Here is a 21,524-nt window from a genome sequence, read left to right on the forward strand (position 1 = left end):
GCAGGATTCAGATAGTTTGGAGACTTGGGCGGAGAGATGGCAGATGGAGTTTAATCCGGACAAATGTGAGGTAATGCATTTTGGAAGGTCTAATGCAGGTAGGGAATATACAGTGAATAGTAGAACTCTCAAGAGTATTGAAAGTCAGAGAGATCTAGGTGTACAGGTCCACAGATCACTGAAAGGGGCAACACAGGTGGAGAAGGTAGTCAAGAAGGCATACGGCATGCTTGCCTTCATTGGCCGGGGCATTGAGTATAAGAATTGGCAAGTCATGTTACAGCTGTATAGAACGTTAGTTAGGCCACACTTGGAGTATAGTGTTCAATTCTGGTCGCCACACTACCAGAAGGATGTGGAGGCTTTAGAGAGGGTGCAGAAGAGATTTACCAGGATGTTGCCTGGTATGGAGGCATTAGCTATGAGGAGCGGTTTGTTCTCACTGGAACGACGGAGGTTAAGGGGTGACCTGATAGAGGTCTGCAAAATTATGAGGGGCATAGACAGAGTGGATAGTCAGAGGCTTTTTCCCAGGGGTCAATTACTAGGGGGCAAAGGTTTCAGGTGCGAGGGGCAAGGTTTAAAGGAGATGTACGAGGCAGGTTTTTTACACAGAGGGTAGTGGGTGCCTGGAACTCGCTGCCGGAGGAGGTGGTGGAAGCAGGGACGATAGTGACGTTTAAGGGGCATCTTGACAAATACATGAATAGGATGGGAATAGAGGGATACGGACCCAGGAAGTGTAGAAGATTTTAGACGGGCAGCATGGTCGACGCAGGCTTGGAGGGCCGAAGGGCCTGTTCCTGTGCTGTACTTGTCTTTGTTCTTTGTTCTGTCTCCAGAGCATTGCCCCTGGGTTTCTGGATTACCAGTGCAGTGACAATCCACTCTGCCACCGCCTCCCCTGTCACCCTGTCTATGGCTCCTTGTTATGGCAAACAGTGATCCTGCCCATCTACGTCAAAGCTTGGTTCCTGCACAAGACAAAGGTAGGTGTGTCAGTCCAGGGCCTCCTCGGTGTGCTGGGTGCAATCTTCCCAGCACACCGATGGTGCACCTTCACAGTCACTGGACACATCAGTCATGCCTGCATCTCAATGGGACTTATCACTGCTGCCAGAATGTCCTGGGCTGGTGTTACAGAGGCATGTCATTCTCCTCATGGCTCTCAGCTCCTCAGAGGTGTGGCTGGTCACCAATCTCATCAACCTCTGTCTCCGGTGACCCTGCGACCGTGAAGGGTTCAACTCACGCAGGATGTTGTGGGTTAAGGAGAGGTTTCCCTGCTGCATCCCCCATGCGATGATCCTGTTCATTGAGAGTAAGCGAGCTGCCATCAGCCAGACAGGAGTCAGACATATTATACACTTTACAGTGTCACAGGTAGGTTTACATTAACACTGCTATGAAGTTGCTGTGAAGATCTCCTAGTCGCGACATTCCAGCGTCTGTTCGGGTACACAGAGGGAGAATTCAGAGTGTTCAATTAACCTAACAAGCACGTCTTTCGGGACTTGTGGGAGGAAACCGGAGCATCCGGAGGAAACCCACACAGACACGGAGAGAACGTGCAGACTCCGCACAGACAGCAACCCAAACCAGGAATCAAACCTGGGACCCTGGTGCTGTGAAGCAACAGTGCTAACTACTGTGCTACCGTGCCGCGCCCACTGAGGGGGCAGGGCACCCCCTTCTACATCCTGTACAAAACCAGAGGGCCATGAACTGTGAGCTGGCTCCTGTAGTAGAGTAACTGCTCTGTACTCTTGTTCTGTTGCATTAGCTTTTTCCTTTGACTCAACCTATTTGCCTTGGTGTGGACTCCTTTCCGGACCTGATAACACCAGGGTTCCCTCACCTCCCTTCTCCTCCTGCAGAGTTCCACATGCCCCAGGGTTCCCTCACCTCCCTTCGTCCCTGCAGAGTTCCCCGACCTAAGGGTGCCTTGGCCACCATAATTAGATGCAAATTTATTGCAATAACTTATCTGAAACATAGCCCGACATTGACAGTGAGAGGAGATGATTGCATCCTTGTGCTTGCCAGTTGCCCAGTGGTTCTGCCTGTGTTCATTCTCATTTTATCTGGTTTAGCACAGTGGGCTAGACAGCTGGTTTGTGATGCAGAACAAGACCAGCAGCGTGGGTTCAATTCCCGTTCCAGCCTCCCCGAACAGGCGCCGGAATGTGGCGACTAGGGGCTTTTTACAGAACCTTCACTGAAGCCGAATTGTGACAATAAGCGATTATTATTATTAATAATCTGCCGGGTATTGTGTCTCAGGCCTTCAGGTGATATTTTCTCACTGAACATGTCCGCCCCGATCGGGCACGCCATTGATCTCGATGGAAAGTAAAATTGGATGGGGATATAAAATCACATTGACGCTCAATCCTATCACTGGAAGGATGGGTTAAAATCACCCCAATAGAACAGGTTCCAAAAACGGTATTCCGCTGATCCTGTGGATCCCCACCCAGCGAGTTAGGTTAAAATCCTCACTCAGAGGTGAGAGTGCAACCCACTCGTTATCTGTTCACCTTTAATTAAAATAAAGTGGAGACACATATCACAAAAAACAATGAGCTGAAATAACATACTTTTTATTGCATAAATGAGAGAAATGATACAAGTTACCAGCATCAGCAAAACATGGATAAATGAAGATGCACACACACCTAGTTTCACATTTGTGTCATTTTGACAGCTCAAAACCAAAATCCAAACCAACCGTCCACTTAAAAGTTAGTTTGTAGATGTAATGGATTAATAAAATGTTATAAATAAAAGGGGTGTATGACACTCTTCCGTCTGATATTTGAATGAAGGATATACCACATTGAAAACAAAAGAGTTAACAATTGCATTGCAGCAGCAGAACAACAGGTTAAAGCTTCCATGTTTCCACAATTCACCAAGTGGTTTGAAATCAAAGTTTGGGTTAATTTGAATCATCTGGAGGCAGCTCGGGGAGCTTCATTTTAATTTGTGAATAACGTGGGCCTTCCATATCATTACAGTGAAGACCAAAACCCAAACCACTATTGATATGCATTCCTCAGAAAAAAAATCATTATGAATTCTAAATAAAAAACTAACTAGAATATGTTTTTTAAATTTATTACCCTGAAAAGTGTGATATTTTGTCAATGAAGTTTTGACGGTTTTCTAATTAAGCAATAATATTGGAGCAGTTGTATATCACGTAGAGAGTAACTTGAGTTGCGATGCGCCTTTGGACATGAAAGGCGCTAAATATATGAAATTTCTATCTTCAGGCATTTGACTATAACAGAGAATATAATTAGAGATGACAAGTCCAGATTGGGTTTGCCGGCAGTAGATTTCAGCTCTTGGCAGGGGCAGAAGGAACAAGGATAGTCACAGCAATTAAAAAGAATTTAAAGAAATTCTTTCTTTTTTCCAATTAAGAGGCAATTTAGCGCGGCCAATCCACCTACCCTGCACATCTTTGGGTTGTGGGGGTGAAACCCACGCAAACACAGGGAGAATGTGCAAACCCCACACGGACAGTGACCCAGAGCCGGGATTGAACCTGGGACCTCAGTGCCGTGAGGCAGCAGTGCTAACCGCTGCACCACTATGCCACCCCAGCCACAGCAATTTTAACCAATGGGCTTTGCTTCATCGATGTCAGTTCATTTCCCACCTAGAACAAGCCTGAAGAGGGCACAGAGCTGATGTCAGCAGGCAAGGATTAGGTGGCTAAACTGGAGTTGAGGGGATAGGATGAGTGAGGTCTCAGAGAAGGCTGTGACTTTCACTGTGGGGTCTGGAGGTTTGCTAATGCTTTCACCTGAGGGGACCTGATGGGGTTAATGCTGATAGAACGTTTCCCCTTGTGGGAGAGACTAGAACTAGGGAACACAGTTCAAAAAGGGGATCTCCCATTTAAGACGGAGATGAGAAGAAATGCTCTCCCTCAGAGGGTGACAAATCTTTGGAACTCACTTCCAAGGGGTTGAGGGGTTGGGGAATGGCCAACAAATATTTTTAAGGCAGAGGTAGATAGATTCTTGATAAAGAAGGGATTCAGTGGTTATCGGGGGTAGCCAGAATGTGAAGTTGAAGACTCAATCAGATCAGCCATGACTTTAATGAATGACCGAGCAAGCTCAAGGGGCCAATGACCTACACCTTCTCCTAGTTCACATGTTGGTATGTTCACACACAGGTCCTGGAGAAAATTGTGCAAGCATCCCAATTTGCATTGATTTACATGACTTTATCCATGTGCCTCATTTGCCCTCTCCGCCTTAACATCTCAGTCAGGATCTAGCTGGTGAAGTATCCTGATCATTTTTAACTGTTGGATGGCTAGGATTAAAATCGATCCATAGTGTTAACCCTCTCCTTTCCAATATGTTGCATGCATTATTGCCATGAGATCATGGGCTCATCAATGTTCTTATTTATATTTTTTAATAGTTTATTTTCAGTTTCTGTATCTGATCCTCCAGACCCCAATGCAGCAGCATGAGCAACGAACAGAGCAATGAACATGTTGGAAACATTCACATCGGGAGTATTTCATGGCTTTGAAATAAGCCAGATTTGAACCCTGTAAATGAATGGATTTTGAGCGAGCTAAAATCTCGCCCAACGATTTTTGCAGGTTGTACTGTCAAGAAAACTAACTGCGGCCTGTTTGTGAGTACAGCAAAATCCCACAGAAAGCAATGTGACAGTCAGATCATACGGTCATGTAAATTACATTTCTGTGGTGATAGTTTGGTGTGATCCCCTCCATACTTCCTATCTCAGATGAAATGAAATGAAAATCGCTTGTCACAAGTAGGCTTCAAATGAAGTTACTGTGAAAAGCCCCTAGTCGCCACATTCCGGCACCTGTTCAGGGAGGCTGGTACGGGAATCGAACCGTGCTGCTGGCCTGCCTTGGTCTGCTTTCAAAGCCAGCGATTTAGCCCTGTGCTAAATAGCAATGTGATATTGCTATGTGGGATCTGGCATTCTAAAGATGTAAGCACCAGGCAAGGACCCAGTGACAGATCATGCAATCAAAACACAAAATATATAAACATAAAAATATTCGGTCGGAGGCCAGGCTATTGGATATGGCGAGCTTTCTCGGTCTGGAGAAAATTAAGTTCGCTTTGAGGGTCACTGTCAGGGTTTGCCCGGAGGTGGCAACCATTTATCGACTTCTCCGCGGAAAATTAATCGGCACCCGGGGGGGGGGGGGGTGGTTTAGGGTAACGTAGATTAGGGGGTAGTTAGGCTGGTCCTTGTAGGAGGGGAGCTGGTTTTTTTTGCACTATATTGATTGTTCTTTGCACACTGGTTTATATTGTTATTGTTTACTATGCCAAAATGTCTTTATAAAATTGTTTATCATAAAAAAACATGAAAATATTCGAGGAGATGGTGGAAATGAATTTAAACTAAAGTGTTCTCCAAGAGTAAGAACTTGCATACAAGTATGTTGCTCTTTTTGTTGATTTGGATCAATACACTTCATTGGAATCATGTTCTCAAACCGGGGAATCATTTTAATCTTACTTGTCAGGTGGAATGTTGGCTCTGCATCCCGCCCAATATTGACATTAATGGAGAGTGAAACCAGCAGTGCTCCCAATCCTGACAGTTCCCTTTTAAAAAAAATTTAGAGTACCCAATTCTTTTTTTCCAATGAAGGGGCAATTTAGTGTGGCCAACTCACCAATGCTGCACATCTTTTTGGGTTGTGGGGGCGAGACCCACGCAGACACGGGGAGAATGTGCAAACTCCACACGGACAGTGACCCAGGGCCGGGATCGAACCTGGGTCCTTAGCGCCGTGAGGTAGCAGTGCTAACTACTGTGCCACCGTGCTGCCCTCTCTGACAGTTTATTGATGGATGGGTCAGGGTAAGAGTTTCCCCCAGTGTCCCCACCTGAATGTTAGTCTGTCGTTTCTCGTCAGATCCATACATCCCTACATCTATTCCAGGCATCTTGTTTTCTTTTTAAAAACAGTAAGTTCCATTATATATAATTACAAAGTGTATACAACACAACAACAGGCCATTCGGCCCAAGTCGTCTCAGCTGATGTTCAGACTGCATCTCATTTAATCTCAACCTATCGACATGTCCTTTTATTCCTTTCTCCCTGATATGCTTCTCTAGTTTTCTTTTAAACGCATCCACACTATTCACTTCAAATACCCAGGGCTGGATTCTCCGTCCCATCGCACCCCTGGGATTCTCCATCTCGCCAGCCGGTAAATGGGGTGTCCCATTGTTGGAAGCCCCATACCGTTGGCAAACCCCCGGGCTGCCGGCGCAACGGAGAATCCGGACAGCGGAGAATCCAGCCCCTAAGTTCCACACACTCATTGCTTTCAGCAAAGCCGCTTCTCCTGAATTCCAAAATTCTTAACGGGGGGTTTGACAGCAGTATGTTGAAAGGTGTTTTCCTTGGTTGGAGAACCAAGGGCCATAACCTCAGGATAAGGGATCAGCCATTTAAGGCTATGAGGAGACAACATTTCTTCACTCACAGGATTGTGAATCTTTGGAATTCTCTTCCACAGAAGGTTGGGAATGCTCCATCTTAAGTAGATTCAAGACCGAGGCAGATAAATATTTTTCTAATGAAGGAATCGTGGAATATGTGGAAAAAGCAGGAAAGTGGAGTTGAGGGAAATGATCAGCCTTGGCCTTAATGACTGGTGGAGCAGAGCTTGAGGAGCAAATGGCTCCTTCTTCTGGTCTTCATTTGTTGGTCTCTCATTTTGGCAGAGATTTCATGGGACCACTGATGTATAGTGCCAGAGTTACAAATCCCAGGCTCTGGCTTGCTTCATGAACCATATTGATGTTCCGAGGAAGAGACTGTGTCTGCATTCCATGTTCCCCACCAGGCAGAGCGGGCAAGGGGGGGGGGGGGCAAACATTCCCTTGTTAGAAGATTGTGGACTCTCATCCAAAAAAATAATTTAAAAAGGCTGTTAATAATAATGTTTGAATCATGTTTATTTTCGAAATATGTTTAGCATATTAATTATTCAAGTATAAAAATATAAAATAGCAGCAAAATTTAGTAATGTATTTGGCCCCATAGAATATAGCACCAGTTAGAAAGTAATGTATTGGCACCACAAAGTTAGTGGGTCATTTTTCATTTAATAGTAAAAGATTGCCACTATGTTATACCAAACATAAATGTCAAATTGAATTGACTGAAATGAAAAGAATGCAAAGTCCAAGTTACAATAAATTAAAAGTTTTAGCATTTTGGCAGAGGTTCAGTTGTCCGTTACACTCAGGTGCGGGAAGGTTGAAATATCTTTGCAGTTACAGGTAGTAGGCGGGGTTTACATGACAGGGCACCGAGTCACACTAACAGCACCATGGACAGCCACTGCTTTCTTTAACGACATTGGCTTCGCATTGATCAATACATTCCCCATGCAGCCGGCGAATGGATTACGAGTTGGGAAATGAGGTAACTGTACAGTATCTGAAAGTTCAAAAACATCAACAGGTTTCAGAACAAAACAATTATAATATGCAAAATACCTCAATCAAAACCCTATATGAACGGTTTGAGCCAACAAGAGTTCCATTACTAAAATACATTCGGGTGATATATCCTTCCGATATTACGGCGAAGGGATCTTTTTTTTCCATTTCGTACTTTGTGGAATACAGCACTATTTAAAGAAGAAAAGGTCATTTTCCCTGGTAGGCTCACCAATATTTATCCCTCATCAGACTATACGAAAGGATAGAATGGACAGTAAGGGCGGTGGTGTAGCTTTGTTGTTTAAGGATGGCATCCGAGCAATAGTAAGGGATGATATTGGTGCAATGGAGGACAAGGTTGAATCAATTTGGGTGGAAATCAGGAATAGTAAGGCGAAAAGGTCACTGATAGGAGTAGTCTATAGGCCACCAAATAGTAACAGGATGGTAGGGCAGGCAATAAGCAAAGAAATAACGGATGCATGCAGAAATGGTACAGTGGTTATCATGGGAGATTTTAATCTGCATGTCGATTGGTTTAACCAGGTTGGTAAAGGCAGCCTTGAGGAGGAGTTTATAGAATGTGTCCGGGATAATTTCCTGGAACAGTATGTAATGGAACCTACAAGGGAACAAGCGGTCCTAGATCTGGTCCTGTGTAATGAGACATGATTGATTAATGATCTCATAGTTCGGGATCCTCTTGGAAGGAGCGACCACAATATGGTGGAATTTAAAATACAGTTGGAGGATCACAAGGTAAAATCAAACACTAGTGTTTTGTGCTTAAACAAAGGCGATTACAATGGGATGAGAGAAGAACTAGCTAAGGTAGACTGGGAGCAAAGACTTCATGGTGAAGCAGTTGAGGAACAGTGGAGAACCTTCCGAGCGATCTTTCATAGTATTCAGGAAAGGTTCATACCGACAAAAAAGAAAGACGGTAGAAAGGGGAAAAATCGACCGTGGATATCTAAGGAGGTGAGGGAGAGTATCAAATTGAAGGAAAAAATATACAAAGTGGCAAAAATTAGTGGGAGACTAGAGGACTGGGAAGTCTTTAGGGGACAACAGAAAGTTACTAAAAAAGCTATAAAGAAGAGTAAGGTAGACTATGAAAGTAAACTTGCTCAGAACATAAAAGCAGATAGTAAAAGCTTCTACAAATATATAAGACAAAAAAGAGTGGCTAAGGTAAATATTGGTCCTTTGGAAGACGAGAAGGGTGATTTAATAATAGGAGACAGGGAAATGGCTGAGGAGCTGAACAGGTTTTTTGGGTCAGTCTTCACAGTGGAAGACACAAATAACATGCCAGTGACTGATGGAAATAAAGATATGATAGGTGAGGACCTCGAGATGATTGTAATCACTAAGGAGGCAGTATTGGGCAAGCTAATGGGGCTAAAGGTGGAGAAGTCTCCTGGCCCTGATGGGATGCATCCCAGAGTGTTAAAAGAGTTGGCTAGGGAAATTGTAAATGCACTAGTGATAATTTATCAAAATTCACTAGACTCTGGGGTGGTCCCAGAAGGATTGGAAAGTAGCAAACGCGACACAACTGTTTAAAAAAGGAGGTCGGCAGAAAGCGGGTAATTATAGGCCGGTAAGCTTAACTTCGGTTGTAGGGAAAATGCTGGAATCAATCATTAAGGAGGAAATAGCGGGGCACCTGGAGGGAAATTGTCCCATTGGGCAGGCGCAGCATGGGTTCATAAAGGGTAGGTCGTGTCTGACTAATTTGGTCGAATTTTTTGAGGACGTTACCAGTGCAGTAGATAACGGGGAGCCAATGGATGTGGTATATCTGGATTTCCAGAAAGCTTTTGACAAGGTGCCACACAAAAGGTTGCTGCATAAACTAAAGATGCATGGCATTGACGGTAAAGTGGTAGCATGGGTAGACGATTGGTTAACTAACAGAAAGCAGAGAGTGGGGATAAATGGGTGTTTCTCTGGTTGGCAACCTGTAACTAGTGGGGTCCCTCAAGGATCAGTGTTGGGCCTCAGTTGTTCACAATTTACATAGATGATTTGGAGTTGGGGACCAAGTGCAATGTGGCAAAGTTTGCAGACGACACTAAGATGAGTGGTAAAGCAAAAAGTGTAGAGGATACCGGAAGTCTGCAGAAGGATTTGGATAGGTTAGGTGAATGGGCTAGGGTCTGGCAGATGGAATTCAATGTTGCCAAGTGTGAGGCTATCCATTTTGGGAGGATAAACAGCAGAATGGATTATTATTTAAACGGTAAGATGTTAAAACATGCTGCTGTGCAGAGGGACCTGGGTGTGCTGGTGCACGAGTCGCAAAAAGTTGGTGTGCAGGTGCAACAGGTGATTAAGAAGGCTAATCGAGTTTTGTCTTTCATTGCTAGAGGGATGGAGTTCAAGACTACGGAGGTTATGCTGCAATTGTATAAGGTGTTGGTGAGGCCACATCTGGAGTATTGTGTTCAGTTTTGGTCTCCTTCCCCGAGAAAGGACATATTGGCACTGGAGGGAGTGCAGAGGAGATTCACTAGGTTGATCCCAGAGTTGAGGGGATTAGATTATGATGAGAGGTTGAGTAGACTGGGACTGTACTCATTGGAGTTTAGAAGGATGCGGGGGGGATCTTATTGAAACATATAAAATTATATGGGGAATAGATAGGATAGATGCGGGCAGGTTGTTTCCACTGGTCGGGGAAAGCAGAACTACGGAGCATAGCCTCAAAATAAGGGGAAGTAGATTTAGGACCGAGTTTAGGAGGAACTTCTTCACCCAAAGGGTTGTGAATCTCTGGAATTCCTTGCCCAGTGAAGCAGTTGAGGCTCCTTCTTTAAATGTTTTTAAGAAAAAGATAGATAACTTTCTAAAGAATAAAGGGATTCGGGGATATGGTGTACGGGCCGGAGGGTGGAGCTGAGTCCACAAAGATCAGCCATGATCTCATTGAATGGCGGAGCAGGCTCGAGGGGCCAGATGGCCTACTCCTGTTCCTAGTTCTTATGTTCTTATGTTCTCATCACTCTCACATTATCTGGTCATTATCACTTTGTTGTTTATGGGATCTGGCTGTGTGCAAATTAGCTGTCATATTTCCTTTATTACAACAGAGACTACACTTCAAAAGTTACTCAATGGCTGTAAAATGCTTTGAAATTTCCTTTGGTCAAGAAAGGAGGATGTATATTCAGCTATTTCTTTGACATCAGTGACTTTTGTGTCCCCTTTATTGTGATTACGTAAAATCACCCTAGTCCCAGATGACCATAGGCTGCTTTCCCCTTTGAGGGGGGAGAGCTGACTGGTGGTGATTTAACCTGAGGATCACCACACCTCAGGCGAGGGGCAAGGTTGAGAAGGCAGAGCCTTCATGAGTAACCTCAGCCGGTACGAGAATTGAACCCACGCTGCTGGCCTCGCTCTGCATCACCAACCAGCCGTCCAACCAACTGAGCTAAACCGACCTTTATTGTACAAATCCTCCAAACCACATTGCCTTCTCCAGCCTGAGAAGGGACTCTTTAACGTCAGTTGCACATGGAGGTACTAACCTCCATGTCTCAACCTGTTTTTCTTCCTTCATTCATTCATGGGATGTGGCTGGGCCAGATTTATTGCCCATCCCTGAGGGCATAAAAGAGTCAACCACCCCATCTGGAGTCACATATAGGCCAGACCAGGTAAGGATGACAGATTTCCTTCCCTAAAGGACATTAGTGAACCAGATGTGTTTTTAAGACAATTAACAATGGTTTCATGGTCATCATTAGACTTTTAATTCCAGATTTTTATTGAATTCTGCCCTGGTGGGATTGGAACCTGGGTCCCCAGAGCATTTCCCTGGGTCTCTGGTCCAACATTACCAGTCCAGCCACAATACCACTTTGCCATTGCTTCACGTTTGCCGCTATGAGTTTAATGATTGAGCAGTATTCACAGTGGGTTGTGCAAAAATTGCCTCAGAACTCAGAGGATGTTATGGTGAGGTGGGGGGAGCCTAAAGAATGGGGCATTGTAAATATCCTACACTCTCAGTTAACTATCACGGACATTGATAAGTAAGCTGTTGAATGGGGCACCAGCTCAAATGTTTGCTGTGCTTATTATCACTGAGAATCCTCCATTTTCTCGCACAGCTTTTGCCATATCCAGCAAGCCCCATGATCTTATGCACTCAATAGTCCCATTTGAGACTTTGACTACATTAATGGGTGTTTCTCTAGTTGGCAATCAGTAGCTAGTGGTGTCCCTCAGGGATCAGTGTTGGGCCCACAATTGTTCACAATTTACATAGATGATTTGGAGTTGGGGACCACAAAGCAAAAAGTGCAGAGGATACTGGAAGTCTGCAGAGGGATTTGGATAGGCTAAGTGAATGGGCTAGGGTCTGGCAGATGGAATACAATGTTGACAAATGTGAGGTTATCCATTTTGGTAGGAATAACAGCAAAAGGGATTATTATTTAAATGATAAAATATTAAAACATGCTGCTGTGCAGAGGGACCTGGGTGTGCTAGTGCATGAGTCGCAAAAAGTTGGTTTACAGGTGCAACAGGTGATTAAGGCGGCGAATGGAGTTTTGTCCTTTATTGCTAGAGGGATGGAGTTTAAGACTAGGGAGGTTATGCTGCAACTGTATAAGGTGTTAGTAAGGCCACACCTGGAGTATTGTGTTCAGTTTTGGTCTCCTTACCTGAGAAAGGATGCACTGGTGCTGGAGGGTGTGCAGAGGAGATTCACTAGGTTAATCCCAGAGTTGAGGGGTTGGATTACGAGGAGAGGTTGAATAGACTGGTACTGCAGTCGTTGGAATTTAGAAAGATAGGGGGGGATCTTATAGAAACATATAAAATAATGAAGGGAATAGATGGGATAGATGCGGGGTGGTTGTTTCCACTGGCGGGTGGAAGCAGAACTAGGGGGCATAGCCTCAAAATAAGGGGAAGTAGATTTAGGACTGAGCTTAGAAGGAACTTCTTCACCCAAAGGATTGTGAACCTATGGAATTCCTTGCCCAGTGAAGCAGTTGAGACTCCTTCATTAAATGTTTTCAAGATAAAGATAGATAGTTTTTTGAAGAATAAAGGAATAAAGGGTTATGGTGTTCGGGCCGGAAAGTGGAGCAAAGTCCACAAAAGATCAGCCATGATCTCATTGAATGGCGGAGCAGGCTCGAGGGGCCAGATGGCCTACTCCTGCTCCTAGTTCTTATGTTCTTATGAACATGAATAATTACAAATTGTGCTCATAAATAGCAAAGAAATATTGATCATGGGTCAGTTATATTGAATATACAGGAGTGAAACAGGCCATTCAGCCCAAGGGGTATGTGCTGGTATTTATACTGTCCACAGTCTCTTCTCATTCCAATCTACCTCATGCCATTTTTAATTTGACGTAACATTTAGTTTCAATGACACTTCTCTGTGAAATGCTTTTGGATGTTTTACTCCATCAAAGATGTCATAGAAATGCACAACGTTGCTGCAATTGGAACGAATGCCATTATTTGAGACAAACAGGTGGAAATTAAAATGACCAGGGCAAATTTCAAAATGATATTTTTTTCTCCCTCTAACAAGCTTCTTACCTGGGATGCCACCAACATAGAGAGGGTCGGCAGTGTCAGTGGACAGCGAAGCAGAAGGTCCTACAACATGATCACGTTCTGCATCCACATCAAGTTGCACCACATTATTTCTTTTGATGACTATTAGAGTAAAAAACATGCAACAATTGGTTACACTTCAAAGAAGCATTTCATTGGTTGTAAAAACATTTGTTTTCTTGCGGGATCTTAGAATCTCTACAAGGAGGCCATTCAGCCCATTGAGCCTGTACCTGCCCTCCGAAAGAGCCCCCTATCTCGGCCCACTCCCACACCCTTTCCCCATACCCCACGCACTGATCATGGCCAATCCACCTAACCTACACATCTTTGGACTACCTTTTAATCAGTGGGGACCGTTCTAGAATCTTGTCAATTGAAACTGAGGCCTGGTTTTTCCAGTCCCGTCAATGGCAGGAATCAGCATGGCCAAGACCGAAGAATTTGGTGAGCAGCCAAAAGCCCATTGACTTTGGGCGGGATTTAGCTGCGGAGAGTGGAAAATCCCACCCTGAGTTCAAAGGTTTTTTGTGGAGTAAGGATATTAAGAGTTCTGGAACCAATGTGGATAAATTAATTTTGGAAACAGATTAACCGTGGTCTAATTGAATGAGTGGCTTCCTCCAGTTCTGATTTTCCTCATGTGCTTCGACACATCCAGAAGTTGTGAAAGATGCTGAATAAATGCATGCCTTTCTTTTATATATTTGGTAAAGCTATAACTGTTTCGATACACGTTCATTTTTATCAGAATTAAAATAAATAATGATTTGATATTTAATTTATCCATTGTCTTCAGCCAATTTTTATCATTGTACCAACATAACAAAAACAGATTATCTAGTCATTATGGACATTTCTATTTATGGCATCTTGCTTTGCACAAATTGGCTTATGTGGTTTCACCAAAACACAAGAAGCAGGAAGAGGAATATACCATTCGGCACCTCTAATGAATGAAATGAAATGAAAAAAATTAAATGAAAATCGCTTATTGTCACAAGTAGGCTTCAAATGAAGCTACTGTGAAAAGCCCCTAGTCGCCACATTCCGGCACCTGTTCGGGGAGGCTGGTACGGGAATTGAACCGCGCTGCTGGCCTGCCTTGGTCTGCTTTAAAAACCAGCGATTTAGCCCAGTGTGCTAAACCAGCCCCTCTAGCCTGCTCCGTATTCAATAAGATTGGATTCAGCGGCCTCGACACGCCTGACTTGGTGTCAGGATGAGGCCATTGAATCCCGCCAGAGGACTGCATCGGGATTCCTGAGGCTCGAGACATCTAGCGAGATTTAACGGAATCTCGGGGCGCGTCGCAATCGGGATCTCGCTGGGCAAGGTCCAGGCACGTATATTTAAATAAGTCATTGGGCTCATTTAACATGCGCTCGCCAAATTCACCTAGGGCCAGGAATTCAAAAACCTAACTCAGTCTTGAATGTATTTAATAACCCAGCCTCCATTGCTATCTGGGAAAGAGAATTCCACAGGCTCTGAGGGATAAAGAAATTCTCCTCATCTCAGTCTTAAATAGGAGAGCCTTCATTTTTAAACTATATCCGCTAGTTCTAAAGTCCCTAACAAGGGGAAACATCCTCTTGGCATCGGTTTCCTACACTACAACAACGAGTGCAGTGCTGTAAAGTGCTTTGGAGTGTCCTGTAAGGTGCTATATAAATGCAACTGTGTCTTCCTTTCTATCTCTTGCGTCCTACTAAGACAAAAACTGCCTATGATTTCTGCAACAAACACAAAGCAATCTTGGAACTTTTGCTTTTGGGGTTATTTATTTATTTTTCATTTTTCCAAGTAAGTGGCAAAGTAGCATGGCCAATCCACCTACCCTGCATGCCTTTGGGTGGTGGGGGTGAGACCCACGCAGACACGGGGAGAATGTGCAAACTCCACATGGACGGTGAGCTGGGGCCGGGATTGAACCCGGGTCCTCGGTGTCATGAAGCAGCAGTGCTAGCCACTGTGCCACTCCTGTTTTCGAGGTTATGATGCAAACGGTGTGTGTGGTGAATGTGGTGAATGTATTGCTACTACAATTCACCACTGTATTGTGTTGTATTATGTTGATGCCCTTGTGGGCTCCGCCTGTGGCTCCGCCCCCTCTGGGGTGGTATATAAATCTGCAGCCTGTAGGCGGCACTCAGTACAGAGCAGTCGCAGGCAGGCACAGATCTAGCTTATTAAAACCACTGTTCCCTTCTACTAATCGTCTCGTGTGAATTGATGGTCACATCAGTGTGATTTAAAAAAGTAGACCTTTATGTGCGGCGAGTGCAGAAATATTACTCTCACTAGAACATTACTGGATATTTGTTTTTGTTTGTTCAAACCTTGTATGGGCATCAACCCAGTCTTTCCATAAATCTGTACATTAATCTGCAATTTCTATACATTTATTTGTAATTTATTTGATGGAACTAAAAGATTTTTTTCTGAAAAAAGACATGGCTCAGAGAATAACACAGGAGGAAACCATTACATTCATCGTGCTGGCTCCATGATAGACCAGTCCAATTTGTCTCATTGCCCCGCATATTAGAACTGCCTCTGATTTCAGAGGAATCTTTGATTCTGGAAAATTCCTAGTGATTCTGGGACGGTTGGGAACCCTATCCCCTGAAACCTCACCGGACTACAGCTTCAGGACACATGCGTCATCTTACTACTTCCCAAAGTTTGGGTCTTTCATCTCCCAATAAACAATGACCATCATTGAGTTCTGGCTGAGCCGATTCTCCAAAATCAGCTATTGCCAAACCTATCAGATCTCGACAGAGGGTACTGCTGGATAATAGATCTGCTTTCATCCTTGTAAAATAAATATTGATTTAAAAAAATGCTTTCTGATAAATATTGTGGTAGATATTCCATCTGATTCCTAAATTGCCTGCATTAAAGATATTCCTTGGTTGTTTGTTCCTGCAGTTAAGGAAGATTTAGAACTAACTTAAAAGATTCTCACCTGATATTTTGTGCAATTGTCCATCACACAGTGATTGAGGAGTTACTGATGTGTTGAAATCACCAGCTCCATTGTTTACATGAACAGTAACCTGAGAATAAAAATTAGAACATGTTCCATTACTTCTCGAACATCTTTGGATTTTCCTTTATTTTACCCACCAGTGCTTTTTCATGCCCCCTCTTCGCTCTCCTAATTTCTTTCTTAAGTAACCCCCTGCACTTTTTATATTTCTCGAGGGCTTCTGTGGCTTTGAGTCCTCGGTATCTGCCACAAGCTTCCCCTTTTTCCTTATCCAAGCCTTATCCTATGAGAGATACGATTGCTACAAGACACCTGAATCCTATCTGGATTATTGGCATCGGTCTGAGAATTCAATATACCCAGATTACTTTGCCAAGCGAGTGCAGGAACAAACTGTATCTCCAGTGTGAGCAAAAGAGGTGAAGCAACTGCTTCAGGTGGAAGTGACTGATAATCCTGGGAGTGAGGCTCTGTCCCCTGCTCACAAGCAGGGTGTCCTACCTCCGCTGTGCTGGAACATTGTCACAAGACTCTGTGAACGCCCAGTGGCAGAACCGAAAGCGGTAGAAAAAGATGATCCTAGGGTTGTAAACAGCAGATTATTTATCAAGAGAATTGATGTCGACGCAGTTTTGCAATATTTCTGTAAACATAATGAAGTCGAATAAACAACTGAAAAGAAAAAAAATCTGTCTAACTCAGCCTGGAATGATTCAGTAACCCAACCTCTGCTGCTCTCTGGGTAAGAGAATTCCACAGACAGATGACCCTCGGATTTAAAAATAAATTCTCCATCATAAAAGGGAGCCCTCTTATTCTTAAGCTGTGGCCACCGCCACAAGAGGAAATATCTCCCGATATCCATTGTATCCAAACCCCCGTATCTTACCTAAGATCACCTGTCATTCTTCTAAATTCCAGTGGATACAGCCCAATCTGTTCAACCTTTCTTAGGATAAGCTCTTCATCCCAGAAATGAGTTGAATGAACCTTCTGTGAACTCCTTCTATTGCATTTATAGCAAATAACGAGAGCACAACTGTACACCGTGCTCCAGTTGTGCTGCTGGATTCTCCATCGGCGAGATCCTCTGCTCTGCCGGCAGCGCACTCACGGGCGCGGATTTCCCAACGGCGTGGGGGTGCCCACAATGGGAAACCCCATTGACCAGCTGCTGTTGAGATGGAGAATCCCGCTGCCGGTGGGAGCACACCGCACCAGGAAATGGGTGCGACGGGATAGAGAATCCCGCCCGTTGTCTCACCAAGGCCCTGTACAGCTGCAGTAAAACTTCCCCACTTCTATATTCCATTCCCATTGCACCAACATTCCATTTGCCTTCCTAGTCACTTGTACCTGCAGACTAACCATTCCAGAATCTACAAAGCACCCACCATCTCTACAGCCGCCTCTTTCAACACCCTGGGATATAGATCATTGGCTCCGAGGCATTTATCAACTTTCAGTCCCATTCATTTCTCCGATACCTCTTTTCTTTAACTAGTATAAATTTTCTTCAGTTCCTCGTTATGGCTAGCCCCTGGATCACTGTTATTTCTGGGTGACATTATATATTTTTCTCTGTGAAAATAGGCACAAAGTAATTAACTTCTCTGCCATTTCCCCGTGTTCGATTATAAATTCTCCTGCCTCTGCCTGCAACATTTATCCTAATCTCTTTCTTTTTACATACCTCTAGAAGCTTCTGTCATCCATTTTTATGTTTCTTGCCAATTTACATTCATATTCTATTCTATTTTTAAAATTAGTTCCTTGGTCCACCTTTACTGAATTCTAAATGCTCCCCATCCTCAGCCTTGCTACTCTCTTAACAACTTTTTAAGCCTCTTCCTTTGATTTAATACAATGTTTAACTTCCTTTTCTTTTTCTGTTGGGTTTCCTGTGCCTTAAAAACATGTATATTTGTTGTAAACTATGCGTTAATTCTGTAAATACTAGCCACTGCCTGTCTACTGTCAAACCGTTTAATATGTTTGCCCAATCCACTGCAGCCAACTTGCCTCTCACACTGTTGTCATTCCCTTTGCTTAGATTTAAGATCCTAGTTTTGGGTTGAACTCTGTAATGTTCATACATGGTGGCGAATTCTATTGTATTGTGGTCCCTCTTCCCTGAGGGTTCTTTTGCAACTTTGATGATTCACTATCCCTCTCTCGTTGCACAATGCTAGATCTAAAATAGCCCATTCCCTGGTTGGTTCATCGACATACTGCTCTAGAAACATGGAGTACTGGCTGCGAATTGGCAGCCTGTGTTTTTGCCCAAGTCTCTGGTCATAGAATCATAGAACTTACAGTGCAGAAGGAGGCCATTCGGCCTATCGAGTCTGCACTGGCTCTTGGAAAGAGCACCCTACCCAAGGTCAACACCTCCACCCTATCCCCATAATCCAGTAACCCCACCCAACACTAAGGGCAATTTTGGACTCTAAGGGCAATTTATCATGGCCACAGTATTGCCCAGTGAGCCACAGCTGACACTGTGGCAGATGCATAAAATGCAACAAATTTTATGCAACAAATGCATAAAAGGAGGTTATAAAAATGATTATGTAACCGCTCACACTTTCAATCACGCTGGATTTGATCAGCTCTCACTTGTTTCAGGCTGATAGAAGGCTGAAGAGACTCAGCTCTTTGCTGATGTTTTATTTTTAGGCAAAGCGAAAAATGATTGTGTAATGCTGCTCAAAATGCGGTTTTCTAGCTGCAGATGTAAATTTCTCAGCCAACTGCTCTTTGCAAACTTGGTGATAAATAATTAATGCAGGTATTGGAAAGATTTAAAGGAAGCCAAATTTGGAGCAATGAATGAGGCTCCTGCTGTTCACCAAAGGCCTGACAGGATCATGAGCTTTCAGTCTGAGTGGCAGATGTGGTAAAAGTGGTTTCAGTTTGGAAATTGGTGATCAGTGTTCATCTACATTGGGGTGGGGTAAGTGAAGAACTCAAAAAATAAACTTCTGGTGGCTATAGTGACACCATCGCTCCTGGCTGCCGTGGAGGTGATTGACAATCATGCTTGGAAGCCGCACAGATGTAAGTGAGTGGGATTGATTTTACTCACAGAATTCGTATTCTGTAACCACACTCACTGCATTTTGCAAGGGAAATGACCTTGCGACACTTGGGAAACTCTGCTTATACATCAATAGTCTCGGTTTGCTCCAGATTCTGAGTAAATTAAAACGAAGGCCTGGATTTTCAGTCCGTCAGGATGACTCAGGAGCTCTTCAAAACTGCAGGTGGGTCCCGATTCCAGATTCCCCACATCCCAGGCCATTGAATTTTTAGAAACATAGAAAATAGGAGCAGGAGGAGGCCATTCGGCCCTTCAAGCCTGCTCCGCCATTCATTATGATCATGGTTGATCATTCAACTCAATAGCCTAAGCCTACTTTCCCCCATATCCTTGGTTGCCCTTTGGCCTAAATGCCATATCAAAATGCTTCTTGAAAGCATGTTTTGGCCTCAACCACTTCCTGTGGTAACAAATTCCACAGGCCAACCACTCTCTGGGTGAAGAAATTGTGGTGATATACATCACAGTAAGTACACAAAGGGTTAATGAACATACACTACACCTAGCTAGACACGAGAGGGATCACCAGAGACATGACACACAGACAGTCAACCAATAGGTCAGTAAGATAGGACACGACCAAAGGGCAGTCACGATACACCCAGAGGTGACACTACCACAGGAGGGCATTACACCAACCCATATAAAAAGGACACAACACACATGATCTTCCTCTTTCCAGTGGAGACATTCAGTGAGTACAGACACAGGGTTGATTGAACATGACACCCACCACGTGGATTGTAGCAGACAAGTTCGTCAGTCTGAGTAGCTATAGCAGGATTAACAGTAGCGTCGAATCCAAGTAGGAGAATTGTTAATAGTTTAATAAACGCGTTAAAGCTATCTCCAAGTCTGAACCTTCCTTTGTCAGAGTGCACATCAAGGAAGAAGCTTATGCTACGTCAAGAGCATAACAAAACAGAAATTTCTCCTCATCTCTGTCCTAAATGGTTTACCCCGTACCCTTAGAATGTGATTCCGGGTTCTGGACAAACCCACCATCGGAAACATCCTTCCTACATCTACTCTGTCTAATCCTGTTAGAATTTTATAGGTTTCTATGAGAACCTCCCCCCTCCTCATTCACCCCGTGTCTGTGTGGGTTTCCTCCGGGTGCTCCGGTTTCCTCCCACAAGTCCCGAAAGATGTGCTGTTCGGTGAATTGGACATTCTGAATTCTCCTTCAGTGTACCTGAACAGGTGCCGGAGTGTGGCGATGCGGGGATTTTCACAGTAACTTCATTGCAGTGTTAAATTTAGCCTACTTGTGATACTAATAAAGTTTATTATTATTATTATTATGAACTCGAGCAAATACAATCCTAACCAATTCAATCTCTCCTCATACGTCAGTCCTGCCATCCGAGGAATCAGTCTGGTAAACTTTGCTGCACTTCCTCCATAGCAAGAACATCCTTCCTCAGATAAGGAGACGAAAACTGCACACAATATTCCAGATGTGGCTTCACCCAGGCCCTGTATAAATGCAGCAACACATCCCTGCTCCTGTACTCAAATCCTCTCGCAATGAAGGCCAACATACCATTTGCCTTCTTTGCCGCCTGCTGTACCTGCATGCTTACCTTCAGTGACTGGTGTACGAGGATGCCCAGGTCTCGTTGCACATTCACCTCTCCTAATTTATGGCCATTCAGATAATAGTCTGCCCTCTCGTTTTTGCTAAGTGGATAACCTTGCATTTCTCCAAATTATACTACATCTGCCATTCATTCATTCATTCACCCACTCGCCTTTAAATGCCTCAACCACACTTTCAGGTAATGCACTGCAGATCCTACCCACTTGTTGTGCAAAAATATTTTTCCTAATGTTGCCTTGTTTTTTTTTCTGATCACCATAAATCATTGACCTCTGGCTTTTGACTCCTCCTGATTTTGAACACCTCTATCAAAACCTCTCCAGTTAACCTTCTCCTCTCTCAGGAGAACAGCGACAGCTTCTGCAATCTATCTGAAGTCTCTCATCCCGGGAACCATTCTCAAAGATTGTCTTTGCACTCTTTCCAGTGTCCTCGTATCCTTCCTACAGTGTGCTGCACAGAAATGGATACAATGGGTGGAATCTCATGGAGGTAAAGGGGGTGGAGACCGCTGCGTTGCCTCTTTTTGGGAAGGCCCATGTGTCAATGAGTCACTTGATATGCCAGCATCAGGCCTTCTCCAGAGATCAGGGACCAAAGGGGGGAAAAGTACCACCCGCCAAAATCTGCTGGCCAATCAGAGTCTGGCAACTTTATTGAACAGCAAAGCCACAGGGGAGGCTGCTTGTATGACACCCACACAAGTCTAAGTCCATTGCTGGATGGTAGGCTA

At 44.0% G+C, this 21,524-nt stretch overlaps 1 protein-coding gene across 3 annotated transcripts in view; it reads right to left on the reverse strand.

Annotated features, from left to right (window-relative positions):
• Positions 1-2,587: 2,587 nt before the first annotated feature.
• Positions 2,588-21,524, reverse strand: part of lama3 (laminin, alpha 3) — an 858,151-nt gene continuing 839,214 nt past the window's right edge. For all 3 annotated transcript variants that reach the window (XM_072468523.1, XM_072468524.1, XM_072468522.1), the window contains exons 75-77: positions 16,062-16,152; positions 13,070-13,189; positions 2,588-7,485 (exon numbers count right to left, since the gene is read on the reverse strand). In XM_072468523.1, coding sequence (XP_072324624.1) covers positions 7,340-7,485; positions 13,070-13,189; positions 16,062-16,152 — 357 coding nt within the window. In that variant the 3' untranslated portion in view covers positions 2,588-7,339. The remainder of the gene's footprint in view (positions 7,486-13,069; positions 13,190-16,061; positions 16,153-21,524) is intronic.

Source organism: Scyliorhinus torazame, chromosome 11 (assembly GCF_047496885.1).
Source record: "Scyliorhinus torazame isolate Kashiwa2021f chromosome 11, sScyTor2.1, whole genome shotgun sequence".
Classification (NCBI taxonomy): domain Eukaryota; kingdom Metazoa; phylum Chordata; class Chondrichthyes; order Carcharhiniformes; family Scyliorhinidae; genus Scyliorhinus; species Scyliorhinus torazame.